The 27,181-nt window shown below is 37.7% G+C and overlaps 1 protein-coding gene across 2 annotated transcripts; it reads left to right on the forward strand.

Annotated features, from left to right (window-relative positions):
• The first annotated feature begins 720 nt into the window (after positions 1-720).
• On the forward strand, positions 721-14,024 carry sypa (synaptophysin a). Of its 2 annotated transcripts, XM_082188206.1 has the most exons (7): positions 721-857; positions 2,402-2,467; positions 7,303-7,427; positions 11,450-11,648; positions 12,181-12,372; positions 13,162-13,480; positions 13,899-14,024. In XM_082188206.1, exons 1-6 carry the CDS (start codon positions 840-842, stop codon positions 13,444-13,446), a joined length of 885 nt encoding a protein of 294 aa, XP_082044332.1. In that variant the 5' UTR covers positions 721-839; the 3' UTR covers positions 13,447-13,480; positions 13,899-14,024. The 2 variants fall into 2 exon arrangements, with proteins under 2 accessions (XP_082044332.1, XP_082044331.1); XM_082188205.1 differs by lacking the exon at positions 13,899-14,024 and having other exon boundaries at positions 722-857; positions 13,162-13,491.
• Positions 14,025-27,181: the final 13,157 nt, after the last annotated feature.

Raw genomic sequence — 27,181 nt, forward strand, 5'->3', positions numbered from 1 at the left:
CTATAAAGATCTTAATAAACCGATTCATTATGATATTTTAACAAGATTACTTAAAAGATATCAAGTTTTATGGAGAGCCCAATGAATCCTGAGTGATTGTAACTCCAGAATATCCATACCACACAGACCTACATCATTCTCATAGATTTGAAGTTATTTAACTGTGGTGTTGTCTTGTCGTGTTTTTATTTTTATTTTATTTTTTAAGTCTTTCATTAGTATTTCCCTATTTGAATCTTAACGTTCCACCTATAACACGGCAAAATGAAACGATATAATTCAATCTCAGCACTAGTAGCCAGGCTATTAAGTGCTGAGATTGAATTATATCGTTTCATTTTATGATGAAACGATATAAAGGCTACTAAGTGCTGAGATTTAATTATATCGTTTCATTTTGCAGTGGTCAGGTTGAACGTTAAGATTCAGTTAAGGGAATAACTATTAATGAAAGACTTAAAAAAAAAACGACAAGACATATCCTACTAGAATGCTGTGTTGTGATCAATCACATTCATAATTTACGGCCTCTGCAGTGCGAGTCGCCTTCAATTTAACAACAAATCATTATAGGATAAATATCATATTCGAGTGCATCGTTTAAGATTGTGTTACAAGAATCAGGTAAATTGTGACAGGTTAATGATGTCACAGCTCTATTGCGATCAGTGTCGGTCAATTCATCCTGCTTTTTGCGCACCAAAAACGCCTTATCGAAGCGCGTGACGCAACTGACGCTGTTCCGTCGATCTTCCCTCCCTCCGCGCGCAGGCTGTTCCGCTTCCATCACTCTCCTCCCGATTATAGCTATTTCTCCTATCTACGAGCAGGCGACTAACATGGATGTTGCAAATCAGGTAGGGCATTTTTGGTGCAAACATGATTTTGGTATATTATTGCTGGGTTTATCATGTACATGTTTTTCGTTTGTCTTTCAGTTAGGGTTGATTGACGATGAAGATGCGTTTAGAAATTATGGTGGAAAATTATTATAGGGAGAGGTGCCCTGCTGGTGCTGTCCGTCTGTTCACTGCTACAGTCTTTTTTTCGTGACGTTCTCTATTTTCGTTTTTAATAGGCTACATGATTGACGTTATGATTTTTGTATAGTATTTGAAGCAGAACTGATGAAGCGCTTGATTTACTAGACGTATATGACGTATTCCTAAAAGGGAAAATGCAATTACACAGTTATTAAATAAACATGTAATGGTATGATATCAACATATATTTTGCTATCTTACATTGTGTTTAGTGCGAAAGCGTATCATCAATCCAAAGCGACTGCGCGAGGGCCTTTATAACATGCAGATGCGCTTGTGGAGATGCTCTTTAAAATGGCAGCTGACTTCCATCCCAACACTGTGACTGTGTGACTTTCATCTCCGAGCTCCTTTTGTCTTTTTTTTATTTATTTTTAATAATATTAGGCAATATAGGCAGGGATCTAGAAATCTGTGCCTACTGAATATGACACAATCACATATTGATTATTAATGTATCACATCATCGGATACGCATTTTGCAAGGTGATGCGAGCTGCGTTCATGTGTAAGCCAATATTACATATTGCAATGAATAATTCAATTGGGTAAAGAGAAGTCCTTAAATCGATGTATTGATTTTTTTTTTTTTTTTTCGTATGGTGTTTAAAGGAGGACCATCCTCACGGGCAAACAATGGTGTCGTGTGAAACCGCACCTTCCTACGTCATTAGGTCCGAATAAAATCGGTATCACATACCGCAGGTCTGATGAGCAAATCTTTCCAAATTTCATAATAATGTTGTCATGCTTGAAGTAGAAAGAGCTGGCACAGCTAAGCGCCACATCTAATTCATTTGCCCTCAATGAAGGACCTTGCATTTTACCACATTGCTAGAGGCGAACGCCATCAATATCTATTATTGTTATTATTATTTTTTTTTTTTGATTTTGGTGTGCAAAACGATAACGTTTTTAGAAAAATGTCCATCGCTTGCTGTTTAGTGGTGCTGAGATGGCGGTGACGCGCGCGCAGGCATTTTGGCCGTGGTTCAAGGTCCTGGCGACACACCGTTCCCTTCTTTTGCCTCAAGCTTCAGTCATATAGACGTGTATATGAACTATCAATAATTTACGGATTGAAACAATACGTTGTTGTTTTTTTCATCGTGTCACTGCTTTGATACAGGTTTTCTGTATTTTCTTGGCGATGCTTTAGCATCAGCAGATGCTATGCGTAGGTTTCAAAAGCTTCAAAATAAATGGGCTCTTATATGAGCGAAGGCCTGTTTGTGTAATGAGTCATCGTGGTGAAGAGTAAACCACATCATACATAACACATTTTTATCTATCATTCTGTCTGACCGTCCGTCTATCTGTCTGTCATCTAACGTTTTCAAATGTTGTTCTTTTGACAGTTGGTTGCCACTGGGCAGTTCAGGGTGCTGAAAGTCCCTTTGGGCTTCATCAAAGCATTACAATGGGTAAGTTCACATTTTATATGTAAATATAGTCAAGTTTTAGTTATTTTCAGCTATTAATTTGGAACCAGAGGTTTAAGCAAATGTGTCCCTCATATATTAGATGAAAAGTGACAGTCATCTATTTCATGGTGAAATGGCTACTGTCACTTTTCATATGCTGCCTCATTATGTCTACATAATGAATACATAGCCTAAGTGGTATTTATAAATAAAATTTGTATATCAAACATGCATTTACTGTACTGAAGCATTCACCACCAATAGAGTTCACAATACAAATGGGTATAAACCTGTTTCTTCAGTTTGCTTTGGTTTGGGAGCTGAATTCTTAATAGCTGTTACTGGTTACCATTGTGCCATAAGCTGAACATTTCTGATTAAACATTTGTGTGCATACAAATATATATATATATATATATATATATATATATATATATATATATATATATATATATATATATATATGAAATATATATATTTCAGAGGAGATTCTGTTTATTTAATATAATTGTATGAAATATATAAATTACTTTTAAAGGGGTCATGAACTGCATTATTTTATTATTTTATAATGTTTCCTGGGGTGCACTTATAATGTTAGTATGATTTTTACATAAAAAATGGTCATATTTTAGAAATAAAAGACATTTTTCCTACTCTGATTTTAGAACTCTGACTTGAACGCTCTGTTTGAAGGGGCGTGTCTGTTGTGAGACTTCATTGTAAACACCCACTGCTGTGATTGGCTAACATCTTTGCAAATAGCTAAGTATTACATGTGGAACTTTCTCAAAAACTTTTAGCACATTTTGACTATTTACAGCTCTCAAGGTTAACTAATCGTGAAAAGTGTTGATTATAGCATTATATTTAGATCTATGGCATTATATTTAGATCGTGACATGAAAGGTTGCAGTGATGAGCATTCGGCACTCACAAATGCTTTCATCGTAACTAACAGTGCAAACAATGTAAATAAGAGATTCGTTCATTATAACGGGAGTTTGGGCGAGAGTCCAGAACTCAGTCTCTGATAAACTCACACTATTTGATTGACAGCTCCAGCGATTGTAAAGGTTAGGTACTTTGATTGCTTTCTATATATAATTTAATCACATTTTAAATAACAGATTATTTTCATCCTACTAAGAGAAACAAAGTTGACAGTTTAGTCTGGTTTGATTTACTGACACATAAACAACAATAAACGATTTTGAGACAAAGATCATCTGACTGTACATGAATCATTACATATCAGAAATCACGGGTCACTGGTGATTTTGGCTAGACACGTACACATAATCAGTACAAATCATCGATCAGTAACAAAGCAATAGTGACAATAAAAACATTTTTACCTACATAAGTGTATTGCGCCGATCCTGTCGGATCCAATATAGAAGGTAAAGCATCGTTTTTTAATTTCAGTCTCTCTGCAAATCCAGCGCCAGAAGGAAGGTTCTGCTGCGACTGTTTTTCCACAACCTGGCACTAAACACTCTTCAAAGGCATGTTTATCTCTTAGTTGCTCGATCCAGTGTTAGCATCACGTCTGTTATTTACCTACTACTTGTCATGTGTGAATCAGTGGGCGGGGTTACAGTGGGAACGGGGTAGAAGTAGGCGTTGATTTTCTTCTGCAGAGGCGGTCTTTCACCTAAATAGGCACATTCCAAAACGAGTCATTCTCTGGGCTAGGTTTCAATAAAAGCTGTAATAAAAACTTACAGGATATTCTTATAATATGATGACCTCTTATATGTCAAAAGCTACTTTGATTTCTCAATTCATGACCCCTTTAAATAAACTGGCAGCTGTAATACATTTACATTTATGCATTTGGCAGACTGCACTTACTGATGTAATTTATTTTGTGTTAAATAGCACCAGTTTCCCTATTCTGGCTGGCTTTTCTCAGATCTTCCTCTGAATTTTTAGCCTTCACGTTTTGAAGCATTGAATAAAAGGAGGTTTTACCACAAACATTCATGCAGTTCTTGTACTCAGTAATTTGACATTTGAACATTACACTATATAAAGTTTATTTAAAATGTCCGTAATAATTTTGTAGCTGTCGTGTTGCATTTATTCGGGCAAAGCCAACAATAAAACTACGCTTAGTGCTGCTTAAAACACTATACGCCTCTGCTTTGTGGTGTCTATAACAAGTATGTTAATCTACGTTTTTTTTATATAAATATTTTATAAATATATTTTATATAATCATCATATATAGGTCAAAACATCAAAAACTTTTTGTGAAGTCTATTCACAATGAAAGCATCTAAACTGCAATATTTAGCATATCTAGCAAGTTCAAAACGACCAGTATATGCATATATACAATATGATATACGGACTAAATCCAGGTGAAGCTCCAACACAATCTACATATGCCATACCTGAACCTCACAGCTGTTTGGCGTTTTCAGCTCCTCATTTGCATAAACTTGAGTTTTTCCCAAATTTGTAACACTCTCGGACACTGCAAGCCACCACCTGAGCGTGTCTCTTTCAAGGTATTGATGCCATTTAGTTGTCACACATTGCTCCTTCACTTTGTGCAGGGTAGAAAATGGCATCATCAAATGACAGGCTACATAGTATGTTGAGCAAGACCATTTGTATCCTGTCTGTACTGCACAGGGCACCACAGTGTGTTTTAATATATTTGTTAGATATTGTATATATTAAATATATATTAAATATGTTTGTTCAAGTAGGCTACACAACATACACAACCATATGCCATAATTTATTAATAGAAAATATTAAAGTCAATCATTTTAATTTTATCTCTTAAAACTCATCTTTGATCACCAAAATGACATTTTAAATTGTTTTCCTTGAAAAAAATTCTTCATGCCTTAAAATAGCTTTTTTTTTTTACTCTACACCCTTGCCTCATTTAGTATATGTGGTTCTATGAATATGCAAATTAGCCCCACCTCCACTCATTCACACCAGCTCAGAGATCCACTCGTTGACGATCACACAGTTGATGTGATTGGTTACAAGGTAGTTTGTGACGTCAGAAACACCAGAAAAACTGCTTTTGTGAGACTGTCTTTGGTTCACTGCAATTTTAAGGAGAAAATACTCAGCAATGGTGTTGACTTATGAATTTGCACATGGTTCGTCTTAAAGGGGTGGTATAATACCCTTTTCACAAGATGTAAAATAAGTCTTTGATGTCCACAGAGTGTGTATGTGAAGTTTTAGCTCAAAATACCCCACAGATATTTTTATATAGCATGTTAAAATTGTCACTTTTTGAGGGTGAGCAAAAACACACAGTTGTCTGTCCCTTTAAATGCAAATGAGCTGCTGCTCCCGGCACAGAGGGGGAGCTTCGACAGCTCATTCTTAGCAGCTTGGATTACGCCAGACAAATATCGAGAGACTCAAGCAGAAGTGACAACATATAGACAACATTTTTGAATAGTTAGTTGAAGAATTTATGTGTAGCTTATTTGTAGTTGTCTTCTAGTCATTGATTAGCATATTCTGTCATGATAATCTATAAATCGCGTTCTGGGCCGGGGTTTTTGTAAATGTTAGGGTTGGTGATGTCACTAACCCGGGAGGAATGTTGTGTAGTCCCTACCAGCCGTTTGTTGTAGTCTTAAAAAGCAATTTCTTGTAAATAAAATATCTCGCTTTGCTTTGAGCTTTGAGCGTCGCAACTTTGCAGATGTTGTTTATGCTCAAACAGCAGCATTACACTAAAGTTAGAAAAGTGAAATCATAATCAACCACCCCTTTAAAGCATATTAAAAGCACCATATAGACATAAACAACATTAAAAGCTTGATTTTCACCACAGGGGGACTTCAAATTAAATATAACCTTGTTGCACACTAGAATTTTTTTATTTTTTTTTATCATTAAAGATAATTTATCTCTTTATTTATTTATTTATTACAAGTGATTTCATCACATTTATTACATTTTATCAGTTTAATTGATTCCCTGAATCATGAAACTCAGTTTAGTTCATTTGGGTTGGTTTCTGTCTTTTTTGGGCTTGGTAATGTGAGCTGATCTGATTGTGTTTGATTTGATCAGATTTGATTTGTTTGGTCTGTCTTGGTCTGTTTTCGCTTGTGTGACCTGACTCTTTATCATAATTATTTAATAGTCTGTCTTGCTTAGACCTTGTCTGGTATGGTGGTTGTGATTATATGTTCTTTTTAACTTATTTTTTACATGAAGGCTTTTTTACTGGTTTCTCCTGGCCTCATTAGACATGTTTGCTTTGTCTTTGTTTAGCATGGTTTATTGTGGCTTGATGTGTTTCTGTTGTTTTCATCTCCTGTTGTGTTGCCTAGGTTCATAACACAGCCCAGCACAGCGATATGACAGATGGCAGAGTATCTCAGTGAAATTTAATAGCTTCATTCTCCATTCAGTCCCTCCGCCAGCCAAAGTAATCTCTATGACTCAATCTCCCAGATTCAAATCCTGAAAGGAAAAATAATGTGCTTATGTCCATGTAAGCATGCTGGTTTCACATGGTAAAAGATGCTTTTTTGGGGATTTATTTAGTCAGTATTTTAATTGCATTGATGCACACCTCCTTCAGTAAACAGTTTTAATGTGTAAAATACGACATTACTGCATTTGCACCTTAAATGAAGCCAAGGAAAATAAATGAACTAATAGAATGTATACTGCAATAACTAAATAAATAAACAGAATCTCCTCTGAAATGTTAATACTGTATTTGTATATGTTTCGTATATTTTCGTATGTATATATGTGTTTAATCAGTCGCTTTGGGTAAAAGCATCTGCCAAATGCATTTAAATGTAAAACCTCTCTCTCTTTTCCAGATATTTGCCATCTTTGCATTCTCCACCTGCGGGAGTTACTCCGGCTCCTTCAGGATGAGCGTGGAGTGCAGGAACAGATCAGACAGTGACCTGAAAATAGATGTGGATTTTGAGTATCCATTCAGGTACTTTAACACCTGTGTGGCCATACCGTAGTTTTTTATTTGTAGTTGTACTTGTTCATCAATATGCATTTTCTTTTTTAGAAACAGCTTATAATGCTGTAAAAGCCCTTTGGTGTTTTATTTGACAGGGTTTTCAAAGACCCCTTAATATGATGATCCTTTTTCAAAGGGTCCCCCTTCTTAAAGTGCCCCTATTATGTTATTTTAAAGTTTCCTAATGTTGTTTTGGAGACTCCTACGACATCAAAGGTCAAAAAACTGTTTCATTTTCTCATAAAATACATTTGCACATCACCACATATTCAATAATTCTCAAACGACTCGTCAGATGAATCAATCTCTCTAAATCCCTCCTTTCCGCGAGCTACTCTACTCTGGTTGGCCAGATAGCTCAGTCTGTTGTGATTGGTTTACCGCGTACAGCGCGCGTGTCGAAAACCAAAACGTCCATTGCCATAACAACGTCATCTCTGCTTGTCCTGAGGCTTCCTACACGCTAAACTAAACACAGTAACGAACAATGACGTCGATTTGACCATATCAATGCGAGCGCGAGTCCGATGATGAAACACTGGAAGAACTAGTTATTCAACCCGAACCTCCATCGCAAGGACAACTCGAGCAGGACGTTTCTCAGTGATACACTACTCAGTTTGAGGTACATTATGAGATGTTGCAACTGTAATTCCTCACCAACAGCATTAACAAGTGCATGTCCATCAACAAACCGATTATTTTACTTATAGGCCTTCTTATTTATTTACAGAGTATTTTTCTAATTTATTGCGGTGAACATGTGAAAACTGTATCAATAACAGTGCATACATTAGGCGAGCTCTAGCTTGAATGACTGATGTAACATAAACGTTGGTAGAACAAATCTTGCTCCATGCTTAATCTTTCCAAAAAGTAGTGAGAATGACAGACAATCTGCATTAATAGACACAGTTTTAGGTACCAGTAATAGTGGCCCACCACTGATTAGCAGAAGAATTTCAGTAAGACAGTAATAATGTGAGTTAGCCAGTTAACAGGAGACCTACACAATATAAAACTCAAAACTAAGTATTTTGAACACCATCTTTCAAGAGCGAGCGATTTGTGAATCCTGCATTGAATTCCAAGATTTGAGAAGCAGTCGTCAGTGAAATAAAGGGAACACAGCAAAAGTTTAGGATTATACTGCTGTGATATCATGGTAAAGATGAATTTTAACCACTGATTCTTCACATGTTCGTCCTTGGGCAGTGGAAAAAAACTGGCTTTACCTTCACATTGTAGAGCACAGCTTCTCCTCAACATGATGCTATCCAGTATCCACAGGAATCAGCTGCTGGTTTGAGGTTCAAGTTTTCCCTGGTGTCTGCGCGCGCAATATGCTAATGTTTCGTCTTGATGTCACAACAAAACGGCTTATGACTCGTTTGAAAAACGATTAATTGAATTGAATCAGAGTCGACTCTTACTTTTGAAAGACAATAACTTTATATATGGTGAACTTTCAGATTTAAAACTTTGCAGAATGTTTACATTCACTTAGAGCTATGTTACACACTAAATGAAAGGTCATAATAGGGGCCCTTTAAAATATAAATGCAACTATATATCCAAGAACCATTTATGTTGTGTGGAACAATAAGTAACATAATATAGTACCATGATATAATACATAATACTATTAGTCCAGGCAAAGTAACTCATTTTTGAGCCACAAATATAACTAATTGTAAAATAAATTTTTTCAGCATAGATCATTTCTATGAGGTGTCCAGAACAACATACTAAAAGTCCTAATAAATCCTAGTTGAGGAAATATGTTAAATTCTCATCAATCCGAGATGTGTGCCAATAAGGCCAGGCAACAACACACCCCAATGGGGCTATTTTTTTCCTTTACTCCTGTCAAAATGAAACTTTACACAATGTTAGTACCCATGAAAAGTAAAAAAAAATGTTTTACAAGTTTCTTTGAAAATTTGAAAATGAATTTGAATATGCAAATTAGCTATACACTAATCGAATATAGGCTACCCAAAATACACCCGCATAGGCTTAATTTCTTCCTTTACTCCTACCACAATAAAACTTTACACAATGAAAGTCTACAAGAAAAGTAAAACATTTTGTATTAGAAGTTTCTTTGAAAATGAATTTGAATATGCAAATAACCAATATACTAATCGAATATGCCCAAAATACACCCGAATGGACTTATTTTTTCCTTTACTCCTATCATAATCAAACCTCACACAGTGAAAGTATACATGAAAAGTAACATTTTTGTTTTACAAGTTTCTTTGAAAAATCTATTTTAAATATGCAAATGAGCTCAACACTAGGCCTAATTGACTTATGGCCAAGAAACCATAAAGTAACAAGTAGAAAAAACAGGGGCCAAATAACTAACACATTCATGTCCATTCAGTAAGTTAAGCTATTCATAAACACGATAAATTTGAAGTCACTTGCCACACTTACCTGGGTCACTTGCCACAAAAAGACTTAAGAATTTATTGCACAATCTTGCCTCCAGTTGCTTCTTTTTTTTTTTTTTTTTGTAACATGGTGAGATAATATTTTGGCCTGGTAGATTTACAAATGATTGGTATTGTTGGTAAGATTACGAGATTACAGGTAGAAATCATTCTTACCAACTAAACGATTCACTCTCACACAGAAGACCGATGAAAAAACAGATAGACACACTTTCCAGACATTCCAGCTCTTTAAAATAATTTTGCCAGACACCAAAACTGCTTCTCTTTTTGTAGTTAGCAAGTATTTCAGACCAGGCGGGCCACACATCAGACTTCCACCGTTTGTAAAGTAGCTTTGCAGTGGTATGAGAAGCTAGCAACAGCAATATCTAGGTTAGTTAAATAAAAAATAAAATAATATATATCTATTTTTAAACACCAAAAAGAAACCTCCCCTGTTGTTGCTACCTTGTCATGGTGGGGAGGCTTGTGTGCCTCCGTGACCCTGAAGACTATACCGGCGGGGGTTATACCCCTGGTTAGAGGCCAGTCTAAAAGCAGCATTGCCATCACCCATTGGCAGTAGGATGATTGGATGAAGATTGGGCCGATGTATTTGTCATACATATGAATGGTGTTTCTGCCTATGCAAATTAGGACATATTCAATAAGTGTGGCGCTCATGTGCATAATCAAATTCATTTCAAAAGAAACTTGTAATACAAAAAAAGTTACTTTTCATGTATACTTTTACCTATGTAAAGTTTTATTGTGGTAGGAGTAAAGAAAAAAATTAAGCCTATTTGGGTGTATTTTGGGCATATTTGATTAGTGTATAGCTCATTTGCATATTCAAATTCATTTTCAAAGAAACTTGCAATTCAAAATGTTTTACTTTTCATGGGTACTGTCATTGTGTAAAGTTTCATTTTGACAGGAGTAAAGGAAAAAAAATAGCCCCATTGGGGTGTATTGTTGCCTGGCCTTATTGGCACACATCTCGGATTGATGAGAATTTAACATATTTCCTCAACTAGGATTTCTTAGGACTTTTAGTATGTTGTTCTGGACACCTCATAGAAAAGATCTAAGCTGCAAAAAATTATTTTACAATTAGTCTGTCGTAAAACGCTACTTTGCCTGGACTATATGTATTATCATAAGTTATGTATTGATAATATTATACAAATTTAAAAAAAATCTGAAAAGTTAACATTTATTTTTATTAATTAATTTGTTTGTTCCTTCCCTCTTCTTTTTATTATTTATTTATTATTATTAATTTCTTAAAATTGTTACAGTATTTTTCTCTGAACCCCAGTTTAAAACCCTTATTTCATTGAATCCTATTGTTTTTGTGCACACTGCTTTTTCAAGTGTTTTTTCAAGTGCTGTTTGCATTCCCAAATACACACTACCAGAACAAAAGTGTTTTTTTTTTTTTTTTTCATGGTGTGGTATAGTCACTCTAGATTCGTTTAAATGCCTTTGATGTAAATAAGTAAATACTTGCTCAGTAACCCTGTTGCCCTGTATCTCTTCCAGGCTCCATCAAGTGTATTTCGATGCCCCCGCCTGCAAGAATGGCCAGACTGAACGTTTCTTCCTGGTCGGGGATTACTCGTCCTCGGCAGAGTTCTTCGTCACCATAGCCGTTTTTGCATTTCTGTATTCCATGGCCGCTCTCAGCATCTATGTCTTTGCCTTTGAGAAGTACCGCGAAAACAATAAAGGACCACTGATTGTGAGTTTTCTTCCATGTTATATAAGCATTAAGGCAGCAGTTTGTTAAATGCTTAGTTCACCCAAACAATTATAAATATTTAATTATTTACTCACCATCATGTCATTCCATGCCTATATGCTAGAAAGGATATTTTTGTGTGTAGAAGAGCTTACATCTGTAAAAATGTCTGAACATTTTTCCAAACAGGTGCTATGTTTATATATAAATTGCTTATTTGAGGTCTGAACAACTATATTCACACCTAAAAAACTCTTAAAACTACATTCCGTGACACAATAACAGTAGTATTTGTAAATTTATAGTGGGTTTGCTCCTCCGCCATTGACACTCTCTGTGAGAAATGCAGGCAGTATAGATCCGGCAGAAACAAGTGGAGTGATACAAATTGTGAGACTTTTCCGTGTGATATCACATAATGGCAGCATTTTGAATGTTGGGTGAACTATTCATTTAATGTAGCAGCTTAGTGTTTCATACAACCCAAGCCTGTATGTTTTTGTATAATTCTAAATGAATAAAATGATTGCAGGATTTTGGCGTGACGTGTGTATTCACCTTCATGTGGCTGGTGAGCTCGGCAGCATGGGCGAAGGGTTTGTCGGATGTCAAGACAGCTACAGACCCAGAGAAGGTTCTGGAACTGATCCCCGCCTGTGAACAGGAAGGCAACCGCTGCCGTGAAGTTCACGACCCCGTCATGTCCGGTCTTAATACTTCTGTGGTGAGTCAGTTCTGCTCAGCTCTATGAGAAATTTTTATGTAGTTCACCCCAAAATTTTAATTCTCTCATCATTTACTCACCCTCGTGCCATCCCTGATGTGTATGACTTAACATCAAAATAATTTGGAAAATAATTTTAGGAAAATAATCAATCTCCATATAATGCCATTGAATGGCTGCCGCACACAGCGATCAATACCACCCCAGTGGATGAATCAATGTTTTCTGAAGCAAAATGATAGGTGTGTGCAAGTAAAATACGAATATTTTTGAACTTTTTTAATAATAAATTATCGCTTGAAGTAAGTGCGTTGTGAAGTTTGCACGAGAAGTAACATGAAAGCACAGAGGACTGCCACTTCTCACGCAAACTTCACAACGTGCCTACGTTTATGTCAAACTGAACTAGTGAACGCACCGGTGCTGCTGTAGGACAGTTGACTGGAAGCAATGATTTATTGTTAAAAAAAAATATTTGTATTTTTCTTATATTGTACCTATCGTTTCGCGTCAGACGACATTGATTCATCCACTGGGGTCACATGGATTACCGTCACGATATCTAAATGTGGTTTTTCAAGCATCAACTGAGCGGAACCTATTGCATTATATGGACTCAAAGAGATTGATTACTTTCCTAAAAATCTCTATTTGTGTTTATTTGAAAAAGGAAAAGTCATTTACATTGGGGATGTAAAATATTAGGGTGAACTATAATGTCCTTTAATGTCTCTCTTGTGAATCAAACTAAATTTTAAACTGCATTGTTAACTGTCTATTTCTCTCCAGGTCTTTGGCTTCCTCAACCTGATCTTGTGGACAGGTAACCTGTGGTTTGTATTCAAGGAGACCGGGATCATTGCACCCTTTATGCGCCAACCGCCCGCCCAAGAGAAGCAGCCCGCCCCTGATTCCTATGGACAGGGAGGTTATGGGCAGCCTGACCCGTACGCTGGCTCCCAGGGAGGCTACCAGCCCGACTACAGCCAGCAAGGCTACAATCAGGGTGGAGAATATGGTCAGGCCGGCTATGAACAGCAGGGGGCACCCACCTCCTTTTCCAACCAGATGTGAGTGAAGAAATATCTGAGGAAGCGGGAAATGGCTGGTGAGTGGAAGGTACGTTTTTGGAGATCTTTTCAATCTCAAAATGCCTTTTTTATACTGTACATTATATTCAAGGTTTGAAACTTTTTCACCCACTTCCCAAATTGGCTACTAAAGTTTTAAGTTACCGGCCATTCAGAACTTCTACTAGCCCCAAAACAAACAAAAAAGGGAAAAAAAATTACCCAGATTTTAGATAAATAAAATTTTAACCGCCCACACTGCCCACACTTCAACCGAGGGGAAGTGCATTGTAGCATTTTAAACATTTGATTTCAGTTTTTAGTATTTAGTTTTAATACTAAACAAAATCATATGCAATTCATATGAACAAAATCATTTGAAATTTGAATATCCGCCATTTATTGGTTATTATCAGCCAGTATTTTAATATCAGTGTATTCTCTGTCTCTCCACAGAAAGAAGTTGTTCGTGTGAATCTATCAGTGTGGTGCCTGAACCCTACCCACAACCCCACACTTCCTGTTTGTGCGTTTGTGCTTACGTCTGTGAAAGATAAGAGGGGTGGGAGGGAGGGGACGGGAGGGGGCGGGGCGGGGCGGGGCTAATCTAAAATCACATACTGAGGGGAGCGGGATAAAGCAGAGGGGTTTTAATGTGCTGTTTATTATTGTGACGTATACAACTAAAAATGTTCGATCAAATTTCAAAACACTTGAATACTGTACCAAAATATGAAAAAGTATATGAATCTTATTGCTATATGAATTTTTAATTGATGATGTTGACAATAGTGATGCTAAACTTGAGAGAATGTATTTGTCTGTGCTGTAAAGATATCATTCTAAACTAATATATATATATATATAAATATAAATATGTCCTAATGATATGTATGGGATTATAACACTGTAGTCTAGTTCAATTTAGAGACCCTAAATGAATACAATAATAACAATAATCACAAAGCCCCACAGAATTTGTTCCTGTTATTTTTTTAAAACTCTGGTGGGTTGTGGTTTGGTACAGTTTGTTCCATTTGTATGTTGACCTCTTTAGTTTTGTTTGGTATTTTGTTGCTTTTTATTTCTTCATGGGTGGGATGGAGCACTAATGTGACCGACACTGAGGCGGTGGGGGGCGTCCAGGGCTACCGTGGGCAGAATCATTCTCAAACTCATGGAGGGACCACATTACTTCAACCAGCAAGCAAAACGGTCAAGGGTATCTCAAAGCATTTCTCATTTCCTGACTGAAAATGTTGACTTTGTTCAATTCTCTCTCTCTCTCTCTCTTAAATCGTTGTATTATGAAAAGCACATGCATTCTCGGTGCAGAATTCGCATGGTTGTTCATGACACAATGCCTCTGAGTGCTGTGTTGATGTAGTGCTGTTTAAGTTAGAGGATGCTAAAACTAGATATATAAATATATAAATGGATTGGGGTTTCGTTTGTGTTGTGTGAGCACCGAACAGAGAGAATCATTCTTGTGTGTTGAGATGTCAGTAATGTAGATATACATGCCAGTTTCAATTTCATCAATATTTTCCCTTTTCCCTCTCTCAGAAACATATACAATATTACAGGATTTAAGCCTGTGATATTGAGGTATATTTTCAGATGTACATATAAAATATATATATATAAAGTACCTGCACATTCTTTAACCGATATCATGAACTGGTGTAATGTGAAATTTCTATAATTTCCATCAGAAGATTTCCTGAATGCCAGTTTAGATTATTTTTCTGCTTGATCAATCATTCACTGAAAATGCCAGATGATCAAAAACGGACGGGATAGCTAGACCTCCTGGCTGGAATCAAAGGGGTCATTTAAATTAGCTACGAAATTCACATTTATCATTTGAACCACGTTGAACTGGTGCAATAAAGTCTTAAAGTTATTGTTCTGTATAGTATTCAATCAGTATATATCATATGAGGATGCTGAGTTAATCTAGTAAATGCACCAGATTTGTGTTTCCCCTGAGTTGATAATCATTTTATTCAGGGCTGATGCAGACGTTGTTATGATGAGATTCTTTATATTATTGCATGATCAGATGCTCATAATGCAAGCTTACCCAGACTTGTAACTAACTATCTAATATTTTTTCAAACTCTTTAATTTGCTTGCGACTTTGAGGAAAACCAGGTTTCGCTTTTGGGTAGATGGCCGTCGGCCTGCTAAATATATTAGCGTGTCTCTCCCTCCCTCATTTTCTCTCTCTCTCTTTCTCTCTCTTTCTTTTCCATTCTCTGCTCTGGCCCGCTCTTCTCCTCCTCCAAATGAATATGCTACTCAACTTCTCCGTTGTTAGTGGTGTTTGATATGTCTTGTGAAACTCTCGATGCCTTTGGGTTGTGCTGTATTTAATGTGTATGATATATTCTTAGCGTTTATGAAGATATTGATGAAAATGGTTATGACCATGCTGAAAACTCAATCACCAAAATTATCCAGAAATTCTGTTGTATTGTTCTATGGAATCCATGAAGGAAAAATTCAATAAAGAATAAGTTATCCTGTTGAAAAAGGGGTTTCTTTGCTTCTATGAATAGAAAATTACACACAAAAAAATGTGTCAAAACAAAAGAGAATTTTTTATATCTTCTTTATTTACTAACTGAAGATTTATGTTTAACTCGTTTGGCTGATATTTGTCCGAAATATTTGTCTTCAATATGTGGTAACACTTTACAGTAAGGTTCATTAGTTAACATTAGTTAATGTACTGTATTACTATTAACTAACATGAACTAACAATGAGCAATACATTTGTTACTATGTTAGTTAATCTTTGTTAATGTTAGTTAATAAAAATACAGCTGTTCATTGTTTGTTCATGTTAGTTCACAGTGCATTAACTAATTAGCCTGGCAAGCCAGACCTACATCAAGATGTTAGGTCTGGCAACTCACCATAGACACGGCTCATCCGAGGGGCGGAATAAACGGCTGTCTTTCAAATTCCCTCTGCACGCAATAGGACAGCGCTTCAACCAACCAGAGCGTTTTCCCACCAGCGGAGCTAGTTGATAGATTCAACTTTTGCCATATCTGGTCGGAAAAAGGACGAACACATCTTCCTTTTTTTAAGAATGACTTAAGTGGCGTTCTTTGCTCTTTTTTTTAAAGAAAAACTTAACTCCAAGTCCTCCAGAGTCGTTCTTTGTTTTCAAGTGGCAGCCAGGTAACCGTCGCAACTCTGTCGTCATATGTTAAGCCCGCCCCGCCTACTCTATACACGACGTGATTGGCCTGACCCAATTTAGGTTTTTGCAGCTTGAAAGTCTATGGAGAGTTGCTAGACTGCCCTGGCTGCAAAATACATTTTGCTGCCGCTAGGGTGCGTCTAGATTTCTAGGCTAGACAGAAGGGGGTGCGGCAACAAAATGCTGAATTTTGCCGTTCCTTTAATACTATATCACTGTAAAAATAAAAGGTGCCTGGAGGAACCTTTTGGGGTTCTTCACTTTGCCACACCGGCAGAACCGTCTGTAGATCCTCTAGGCACCCTTTAAAAAGGGGTGGTTCTCTGAAGAACCACACAAGTTTCCTGAGGAACTCTAATATTAGGCACTTTTGGGTGCCCCCAGGAACCAAATTTCATTTTTTTAAATATTTAATTTCATGTTGTAACTATGGTTACCTTTGACTTCTATTATAATAAACAAATTGAACCAAATACAAAATAAGAATTGTTTATTACATATTTTATATTCATTTCTATACATTAACTTCCATACACATGGGAAAAAAAGTTAACTATAGATTAATATCAATGAATACAGAAAAAAATAATATAATACATAAGCAACATGAATAATCAACCAAGTATATGCAAAAGGCTAGGCTATACAAGAAAAGACATTTCAACAAAATGCATGGAAACACATATGTTCCACAAAATAAATCAATGTATTTATTTTTTATTTTGATTAATTAAAAATGTCCATCTTCACTTAAGTTAACTCTAAAACATTTGTGTTTCAGTCCGATGGTAAGTCTGACATCACTGTTTCCAAGTCCAAAAGCTCTATCAGATGCCAAAAACAAACAAACAGTGCTAATATGCACTCATTGTGCTGTAATATTCCTGAAAATTATGATCCTAACCTTTATCTCTATACCGAAATCTCTGATGATTAGTTATTCAGCAATTTTGAATCATAAAATGTTGAAGTCTGGGATGCCGTTAGACTGGAGACTGTAATGTACACTATGCCTTTTGAAAAGCTTAAATGTGTGACTTGAATCAACAGTTCCCATAAATGGTTGTTGAGTATTCTCATGAAACAAGACAGAGGAAGTAGAGGTAGAGATAGAGAAGTAGAATTCCAGTAATTTCAATAAGAATCCACACAATCAGCAATTTCGTTTGTGGTCAAAAATGTCACTATGGGACCAAGTTAGTCACTGGAATTTGCTATATTTGACCAACAGAAAGCTGCTTGAAAGTGACTCCTGTGTGAGCTGTGCTTCATACATTACGTCGCTACATTGCTGACAATGGTCAATGGACTTTTTTGCCCGTGTAATTTCACGAAATTCAAAAATGTGACTGCACCTTTACTCGCTGCAACATAAAATGCAATCAATAATAAAATCTTCACAAGGGACATTTGAGGTACTTAAAGAGTTAGAAAAGTGAAAAGGTACAGCAGATTCGTTTTCCGTTTGTTTTTCCTCTTTTCTGGTGGATGGTCCAGGCACTTCAGTGATTTTCGGGTCTACAGGAGGATTTTTATTCTTGTTCAAACTTGTATTTCTGCTTACCGAGATCCCTGCAAAGTACAACATTTACTGTTAATAAGGTTATTAAAGTGATAGTTGTCAAATTTAAATAATTTCCTCAGCCTTGTGACGTTCCGAATCTGTTTGACTTTCTGTCTGTGGAACCCAAAAGCAGATCTCAGGCATAATGCAACCCCAGTCACCGTTCGCTTTCACTGCATGAAACCATTCTTATGTACACTTGTGTAGTTCAATTCAATGCAAAAATTTATGTAAAAATGTCCCAGAAAAGATCCTAAAAATAATCAATGAGTTCACAACTCATGTGTTATGGGTTGTGTTGTAAGTCTTCTGAAGCCATATAATAGCTTTTTCCTCTTTTTTTTTGTCGAAAAAGACTAAACTTGAAGTTAATTCAGAGTTAAAATGTCTTATATTCAAATGCAAATGATAAAGATATAAGAAAAAATGCATAGCATTATTGGCGCCAAACCTGTGATATTATTTTTCTGAGTAACATGAATGAGATTTGAGAGCATGAGGGAAGATTTTCAGAGAATAACGGATTAAAAAAACACAAGTACGGACCCATCGACAGCGTTGCCAGCATAGTTTTCGGCTCTGCTCGCATGGTCTTATTTTTTCAATAATCCTTTAACATACTTAAAATACTTCGACATCTATCTCATCATGAATCCTTCCTTAAGCAAAGAAGCACGGAAAAGGGAAAATGAACAATCGCCCATAAAGAAAAAATTCAAGGATTCTGCCATCTCCAAGGAAGAACTCGATGCAGCTATTGCTAATGGCATAAAGCTAGCTCTCCAAGAACAACAACGTGGTCTAGATGTGGCCGTAGCCTCCGCTGTCAGGGAAGCTGTGGACTCTATTCTGGTCCCAGCACTACGTGACTTGCGAACGGAAATCCAAAAGACTAATGAAACTGTGAAGGAGATCAGCAGTGAACTTGAGAAGGTAGCCAAATCTACTAAACGGACTCAAGACCGAGTGGAATCTGTTCAGACGGCTGCACGAGAGGACAGGCGATCGGTTATCGAACTAAAGACACAGCTATACCAGCTCACCACAAAGTTGACAGACCTGGAGGACAGGGGACGAAGAAATAATGTAAGGCTGGTTGGCTTACCAGAAGCAGTGGAGGGTTCGGATGCAATCGGCTACCTAAAAGATAATCTTCCCAAGTGGATCCCCTCATTGGTGGGCCGAGACATTGACATTGAACGGGCACATCGTGTGTATGATGGAGGAGAGGCTAAATCCAACAAGCCGCGCACCCTCATCTTCAGATTACTCCGTTGGCAAGACAGATCGGCTATCCTGAACGGGGCACGTCGAGTTTATCCAGTGAAGTTCGCTGCCAATGGCGCGCGCGCATCCGCTCACCTGCTCACGCCTCCTGCTCATGCTTCGGCGCCAACAGCCGGCACTATCCTGTTCTTCCCCGACTACAGTCCAGCGACAACAGCAAAGAGAAAGAGCTTTAGTTCTACCATGAACAAGGCTAAGGGCATGGGCCTGGAGCCATTCCTCATCTATCCTGCGCGGATCAAACTGCAGTATAAAGGCGAAAGGAAGATGTTCGATTCCCCCCAGGCCGCCGAAGATTTGATCAACTCTCTTCCGCGGAGGTCCACCTTTACACCGTTACGGCGAGATGGTGGTGCTACTGACGCGGCCTCAAACCCGACCGAAGAAAACAACCACAGGGATCCTCCTCACGCCAGAGAAGGCAATTTAGTGGAGATGGAGGAACGATCTTAGATCACCTAACAAGTTATGTTGCAATGGTCAATCTCAGGGTCCTCATTACAAGGTACGATAGCCTTGCTAACCCAGTTCGTGAGGTGACGAATGTATTCATTTCATGTGTTAAGATTATGTGGGTTTATCTGATTCTATTGCCATGCGTTGGGGTAGATTGGTCACGTATCAGAAAAGGTTTATGTTCTTACAGACCTACGGATTTTTGCCTGTGCGGTCTGTTTGTTTTTGTATATAGTTTTTCCCATCCCCTCCCCTTTACAGACATATTCCTACTCTTTGATAGAACATCAGCTTTGGGTTATCTGTACGGTAATGGGCAGGATATTTACACGCTTCTGTTATATTTTATACTAGCACGTTCATATTTTAAGACAGATCTTAGCGGTATATGTAGATGCAGTCATTGAATATATTATCACTCAATGTGAATGGCCTAAACTCCGCTATTAAACGCACTCGTGTTCTTGAGTATACATCGTAAAAAGGTAGACATCGCCCTAATCCAAGAAACACACCTAAAACAATGCGATGTGGCACGATTTCAAAATAAACATTACAGATTAATTGCATCATCCTGCGCCCTAAATAAGACCAAGGGAGTATGCATCCTTCTTAACCGGAAAATATCATGCAATGTAAATATTACTGGAAATGATGAGAATGGAAGACTTGCTTTTGCCCGTGTTTGTATATTCGATCATAAATTAGCTTTCACATCCATATACTGCCCAAATGAGCCTGACAGAGATTTTTTTTCTTACATTGGAAACACATTGTTAGAACAAACTGACTGTTCTTTGGTGGTGGGAGGTGATTTCAATGCAGTTGTTAATCCGTCTCTTGATAAATCTAATTCAGATGCAATAAGCAACCCTTCTTCTAACTTATTGAAGTCGCTTCTCAAAGATTTAAATCTTGTGGATATTTGGCGTATACAAAATACTACTGCTAGAGATTACACATTTTTCTCCAATAGACATAAAACATTTTCCCGGATAGATTATATTTTTCTTAGCCCAACCCTTATTGCAGGACATACGTCCATTACTATCTTACCAATTCTACTATCTGATCACTCTTCACTTTTATGCAACATCGATCTGCCCAACATTAAGACAAAGGCCCCCAGGTGGCGTTTAAACACATCTTTACTAACTAACTCTGGATTTCTTAGTTCACTCAAAGTACAACTTAAAGATTTTTTAGATATTAACACAAAGGGTTGCTCTAATCCACAAGTTTTATGGGAGGCCACAAAGTGTTTTATTCGTGGTTTCTGTATTTCATTCTCCTCAACTTTAGCTAAAACAAAAGCTTCCCAGATTACAAATCTTGAAAACAAAATAGAATCATTAGAGAACCTACAAAAACATAGCTTTTCAGATGATCAGTCGAAACTGCTGGCATCCTTAAAAGATGAATACAATACATTGGCCGTATCAAAGGCGGAATTTATCTGGCACAGAACCAGACAAAAGTACTATTTTGAAGCAGAGAGGCCTAGTCATCTACTGGCTCTTATGCTTAAGGAATGTGAAACAAAAGCTCACATACCAGCAATAAATACAACTGAGGGCAAAATTACTACTAATCCGCAGGCCATTAATAATGCATTCTCAACATTTTATGAAAACTTATACAAATCAGAGATTTCTTATGATAATGCTACCAGTAAACATTTTCTTGACAAACTAGAGCTTCCCTGCCTCAAGCAAACTGACCAAGATGATCTGGAAGCTGCATTAGAGCTGGATGAACTACACAGAGCTGCAAAATGTCTCAAAGGCAAATCGCCTGGCTTGGATGGCCTCCCTCCAGAGCTTTATCTAGAACTATGGGACATGGTGGGCACACTCATGCTGAATTCATTTAATTTTGCTGTCAAAAGTGGGACCTTCCATAGAGACCAAAAAACAGCACTCATCACCTTACTCTTGAAAAAGGGAAAAGATCCTTTTGAATGCTCTAGTTTTAGACCAATATCTTTACTTACAAGCGATCTCAAGATATATGCCAAGGTACTCGCTCTGCGCCTGGAAAAAGTTATTAAATCTCTAGTCAATGAGGATCAAACAGGATTTATCAAGGGACGCTATGCATCTGATAACATGAGAAGGCTGCTACACATTATAGAGGTTGCAGAGACACACCCAAATCCTTGTGCCATATTTTCACTCGACGCAGAGAAAGCCTTCGATAGGTTAGAGTGGAAATATATGTGGGCAGTTTTGCAACGTTTTGGTTTCAGGCATAATTTTATAGCAATGATCAAGGCGCTATACCACTCACCCTTAGCAAGTGTTCTAACAGGTGACATAATTTCTTCTTCTTTTACCCTGCAGCGTGGTACAAGACAGGGGTGTCCACTCTCGCCACTTTTATTTTGTCTTTCTCTGGAACCTCTAGCACAAGCCATTAGGCAATCTACGGCTTCTCCTATGGAAATTGGTCATCATAAGCATATTATATCTCTGTATGCGGATGATATAATTTTGTTTTTAGATAACTTTGACACCTCTATTCACCCAATTATTAAGGAATTTGATAACTTTAGCAGCCTGTCAGGCTACAAAATTAATTGGACAAAATCTGCACTTATGCCTCTAAATAATATACACACAAATGTTCCTATTCCTGTCTATATTCAGTCCAAAAGCTCTTTTACATATCTGGGCATTACGATCTATAAAAACATACATAAAATGAACAGAGACAACTTCAACACTATGCTAAGCCAAATAAAATCAGACATTCATAGATGGAGGAATCTAAAAACGTCTCTTCAAGGTAGAATTAATACAGTCAAAATGAACATATTACCCCGTCTCAATTTCCTCTTCTTTATGTTACCACTCTGCCCCCCTCCAAATTACTTTAAAGACATTCGTTCCATGATCTCCAGTTATATTTGGGATGGTAGGCGGCCCAGGGTTCATCTGATTACACTGCAACGACCCAAACTGCTGGGTGGTCTGGCAGTACCGAACGTTGAACTTTATTATTGGTCATTTCAGATCAGAGCACTCAGCACATGGGTGGACCCACAGTCTACCACTGCATGGCGAACGATTGAATCTGCTAAGATATTTCCACACAAGCTGCAAGACATACTATTCTCCAGGGTAGCAAACAAAACAATTAAAAATCATTTTGGGCCCATCATTGCTAACTCTATTCAAGTGTGGAAGAAAGCAGAACGGTGGATGGGCGGCCCACCTAAATTCTGTCAGACCACGCCACTCTGGCATAACCAGAGTTTATTATGTGGCAGCAAACCATTCAATCAACCATCTTGGTCATCCCTTGGGGTGAATACATTAGGTGATATATACGATACTAAAGGTCTTTGCTCCATTCAAGATTTAAGAACACGCTTCTCGCTTCCTGTGTCCTCTTATTTTGTTTACCTTCAGCTAAGATCTGCCTTAAAAACGTATGGAGTTCCCTGGAATTCTCCTCTCCCCTCACATCGCATGTTACAATGGATTGCACCATTACTGGGCAGATGTTCTGTCTCTTTAATATATAGTGCACTGATTCAGCACAGTGCCAAGGCTTTACCAATTGAATCCATATGGAACAGGGAGTTGGGGAGTTTAAATACTTGGACGTGGCTGAGTTCAAGAGGTAAAAACGATATAAAAACTGTTCGTTTTCTCACACAAACCGCTCGTTTCGTGTCTTAGGCCAACAATGTGTACTTACGATGGGGAATTGTTTAATTTGGACGACGGGGAATTGTTTTAATTTGGACTCTGTGCATGCTCTTTGAGGTGATGACCATAGACCTGCATTATATGACTGACAGACAAGAACGGTTTGACCTAAAAATATCAAAATTGAAACTACTGCGGAAAAAAAGACACCTACATCTTGGATGCCCTTGAGGTAAGCTAAAACATACCAAAATTTAATTTCAAAGTGAACTATCCCTTTAATAGTAGCCTACGTCTTTTTCACCTGGGTATGTAGGCTACTATGTATACTGAATCAAACTTAAGTAGCCTATAATAATAATAATAGGATAATAATGATCTTATTCTGGCCTCACTGAACCATTCCTCCAGATGCTGGCTTTAACATAAGAGATCTTCCAGGAACCACTTAAATGTTAAAAGATCTTCCAGTAACCCTTTTATCGCATTCAAGTTCCTCTATTTTCCCCCAAAGCACTTTGAGGTCTCATGGTAATGAAAAGGTGACTCCAGAACCTCTGAACTAAATACAAAGTGCTTAAAGGATCCCATAAGTTCCAGCAAGAACCTCAAAGATTGTCAATGCTCTTCCAGGAACCCTACTATAGGAGAAAGAGCTTTGAGGCACTTAAATTACATTTTGAAGTTCCTTGAGTGTCCGACAGGATATTTGAGGCTCCTTTAGTTTTTACAGTGTACCTCACCTTAAAATAAGATTTAAACTGAAAATTTAAACACTCAGACAAACTAAATCCAGAAGAACTGCGGGAACGTCTCCAAGATGCTTGAAGAAACCTTCCTGCAAAGCTACCTGAAAAACTATGCGCAAGTGTACCTGGACAAAAGCCGTTTTAAACGCAAAGGGTTGTTACACCATATATTGATTTGAATTAGTTAATAGAAGTTAAATCATAAATAAATTAAATTTGTGATTTTATTTTTGAAAGCATTCTCACTTTACATGCCTAAGACTTTTGCACAGTACTGTATATGGTAACACTTTACAATAAGGTTCACTAGTTAGCATTAGTTAACTACTTCAGTTAATAAATAAGAATGAACAATACTTCTACAGCATTTATTAATGAGTTAATATTAATTTAAACATTTACTAATACATTATTCAAATCAAAGGTTGTTAACATTAGTTAATAGCCTAGAAATCTAGAAGCACCCTAGCGGCAGCAAAATGTATTTTGCAGCCAGGGCAGTCTAGCCATAGACATGTATAGAAAGGCTAGATAGCTTACCGGCGCTGAGAGCCAATGGGACCCGACGACGTCACACGGCGGCCATCTTAGGACAGGACCGCTCGTCCAGTTATAACATTAAAGTCTATTGTGCATGTAGTGCTGAAATAACTATATTTTGCTCAATTTTCAACCGATTTTCAAACGGCTTGGTGTGTCATAAACGTCAGGGATGCGGCTATTTAACTGCATACTTGTGAAAAATTATAGCCACAAACGGCATCAGCACAAATCATAGCCACGTTAATAAGGTTTGTAATAAACCAAACCGTTTGTAAATCCGTCAAGAATTCAGCAAGTTACGAGCATTTTAGTTGGCGTATGTCACTCACCTTCCGTCCACAGCAGCAGGGAGCAGCAGCGCAGTCTCCTGACCTAAGATGGCCGCCAAGTGACGACACAGCTGACTCCGCCTTGAGCCATCTAGCCTTTCTATACATGTCTATGAGTCTAGCAACTCTCCATTGACTTTCAAGCTGCAAAAACCTAAATTGGGTCAGGCCAATCACGTCGTGTATAGAGTATGAATGAATGAATGAATGAGGCATTTATATAGCGCTTTCATATGTACTACTGTACACCCAAAGCGCTTTACAATCATATCAGGGGATCTCTCCTCAACCACCACCAGTGTGCAGCATCCACTTGGATGATGCGACGGCAGCCACAGTACAACGGCGCCAGTGCGCTCACCACACACCAGCTATAGGTGGAGAGAGGAGAGAGAGTGATAGAGCCAATTCAATGTAAGGGGATTATTAGGAGGCCAATGGGTGGAATGTGGCCAGGACACCGGGGTTACACCCCTACTCTTTACGAGAAATGCCATGGGATTTTTAATGACCACAGAGAGTCAGGACCTCGGTTTTACGTCTCATCCGAAAGACGGTGCTCTCTGACAGTATAGTGTCCCCGTCACTACACTGGGGCGTTAGGACCCACACAGACCACAGGGTGAGCACCCCCTACTGGCCTCACTAACACCTCTTCCAGCAGCAACCTGGTTTTTCTCAGGAGGTCTCCCAGTAGGGCGGGGCGGGCTTAACATATGACGACAGAGTTGCGACGGTTACCTGGCTGCCACTTGAAAACAAAGAATGACGGCTGCTGGAGAACGTCTTTCGAATCGGCTTTGTCCGCGACTCTGGAGGACTCGGGGTTAAGTTTTTCTTTGAGAAAAGAGCAAAGAACGGCACTTAAGTCATTCTTAAAAAAAAGGAAGATGTGTTCTTCGTCCTTTTTCCGACCAGATATGGCAAAAGTTGAATCTATCAACTAGCTCCGCTGTTGGGAAAACGCTCTGGTTGGTTGAAGCGCTGTCCTATTGCGTGCAGAGGGAATTTGAAAGACAGCCGTTTATCCCGCCCCTCGGATGAGCCGTGTCTATGGTGAGTTGCCAGACCTAACATCTTGATGTAGGTCTGGCTTGCCAGGCTACCTTCTGTCACCTCACATACCCCAGTTTGAGAACCACTGCCTTTACATAATCTTTGTAAAGCAACCTTGGGTGTTGGAAAGGAGCCGCGCTATATAAATACAAATAATAATAATTGTTATTATTATTAACCACCCAAACACAATTTAACACAAACTGCATGATACCAGTGCTCTGTGAAATAGTAATTATTTAATGCCATATTACAATGCTGAGGTGTCCTTACACAAAAACAAACAAATTGCACAAACTTTCCATTTGCATTTGAAATTGAGCTCACTTCCAAGGCATTAGCATGGCCTTGGAATTAATCATTAATCATGCAGCGGAGGAATGGAAATTTGACAAGCCATTAAAAAGTAATAGTATTGACTTAAGAAACACTTAGGCCTATATTTTTTCAAATATGTTCAATAAATCATGTTCCCTTTCACTCCGGCGATGAATTTTAAAATTAAACTAAATTCTATTTAGGTACAACTTTTACATTTTTAGGCATTAGGCTAACGGAAGAGCAGGGGCGAAAGTACCATTTTTCAGAAAAACATAATTTGAAAATATATTGTTTTAGACATAGATATATTTTATAATTTCAGTATAATTTCACTTTGAACTGCTCATGTTACTTTCGACCCCGTCAGTTGGGACGAAAGTAACACACAGGTGGGTCAAAAGTAACATAACAAAATACAAGCTAGATTTTTTTTGTGTTACTCTTGTTTTTTTTTATAGCCTAAATATACCTGAGTATGACCTTGTTAACATGTAACTGCAAACATATTGTGGCCTTTATCTTTGCAAAAAAAATTAAATTTACATTTTCATTTTAAATTTC

This window comes from Leuciscus leuciscus (assembly GCF_965113295.1).
Source record: "Leuciscus leuciscus genome assembly, chromosome: 13".
NCBI lineage: Eukaryota > Metazoa > Chordata > Actinopteri > Cypriniformes > Leuciscidae > Leuciscus > Leuciscus leuciscus.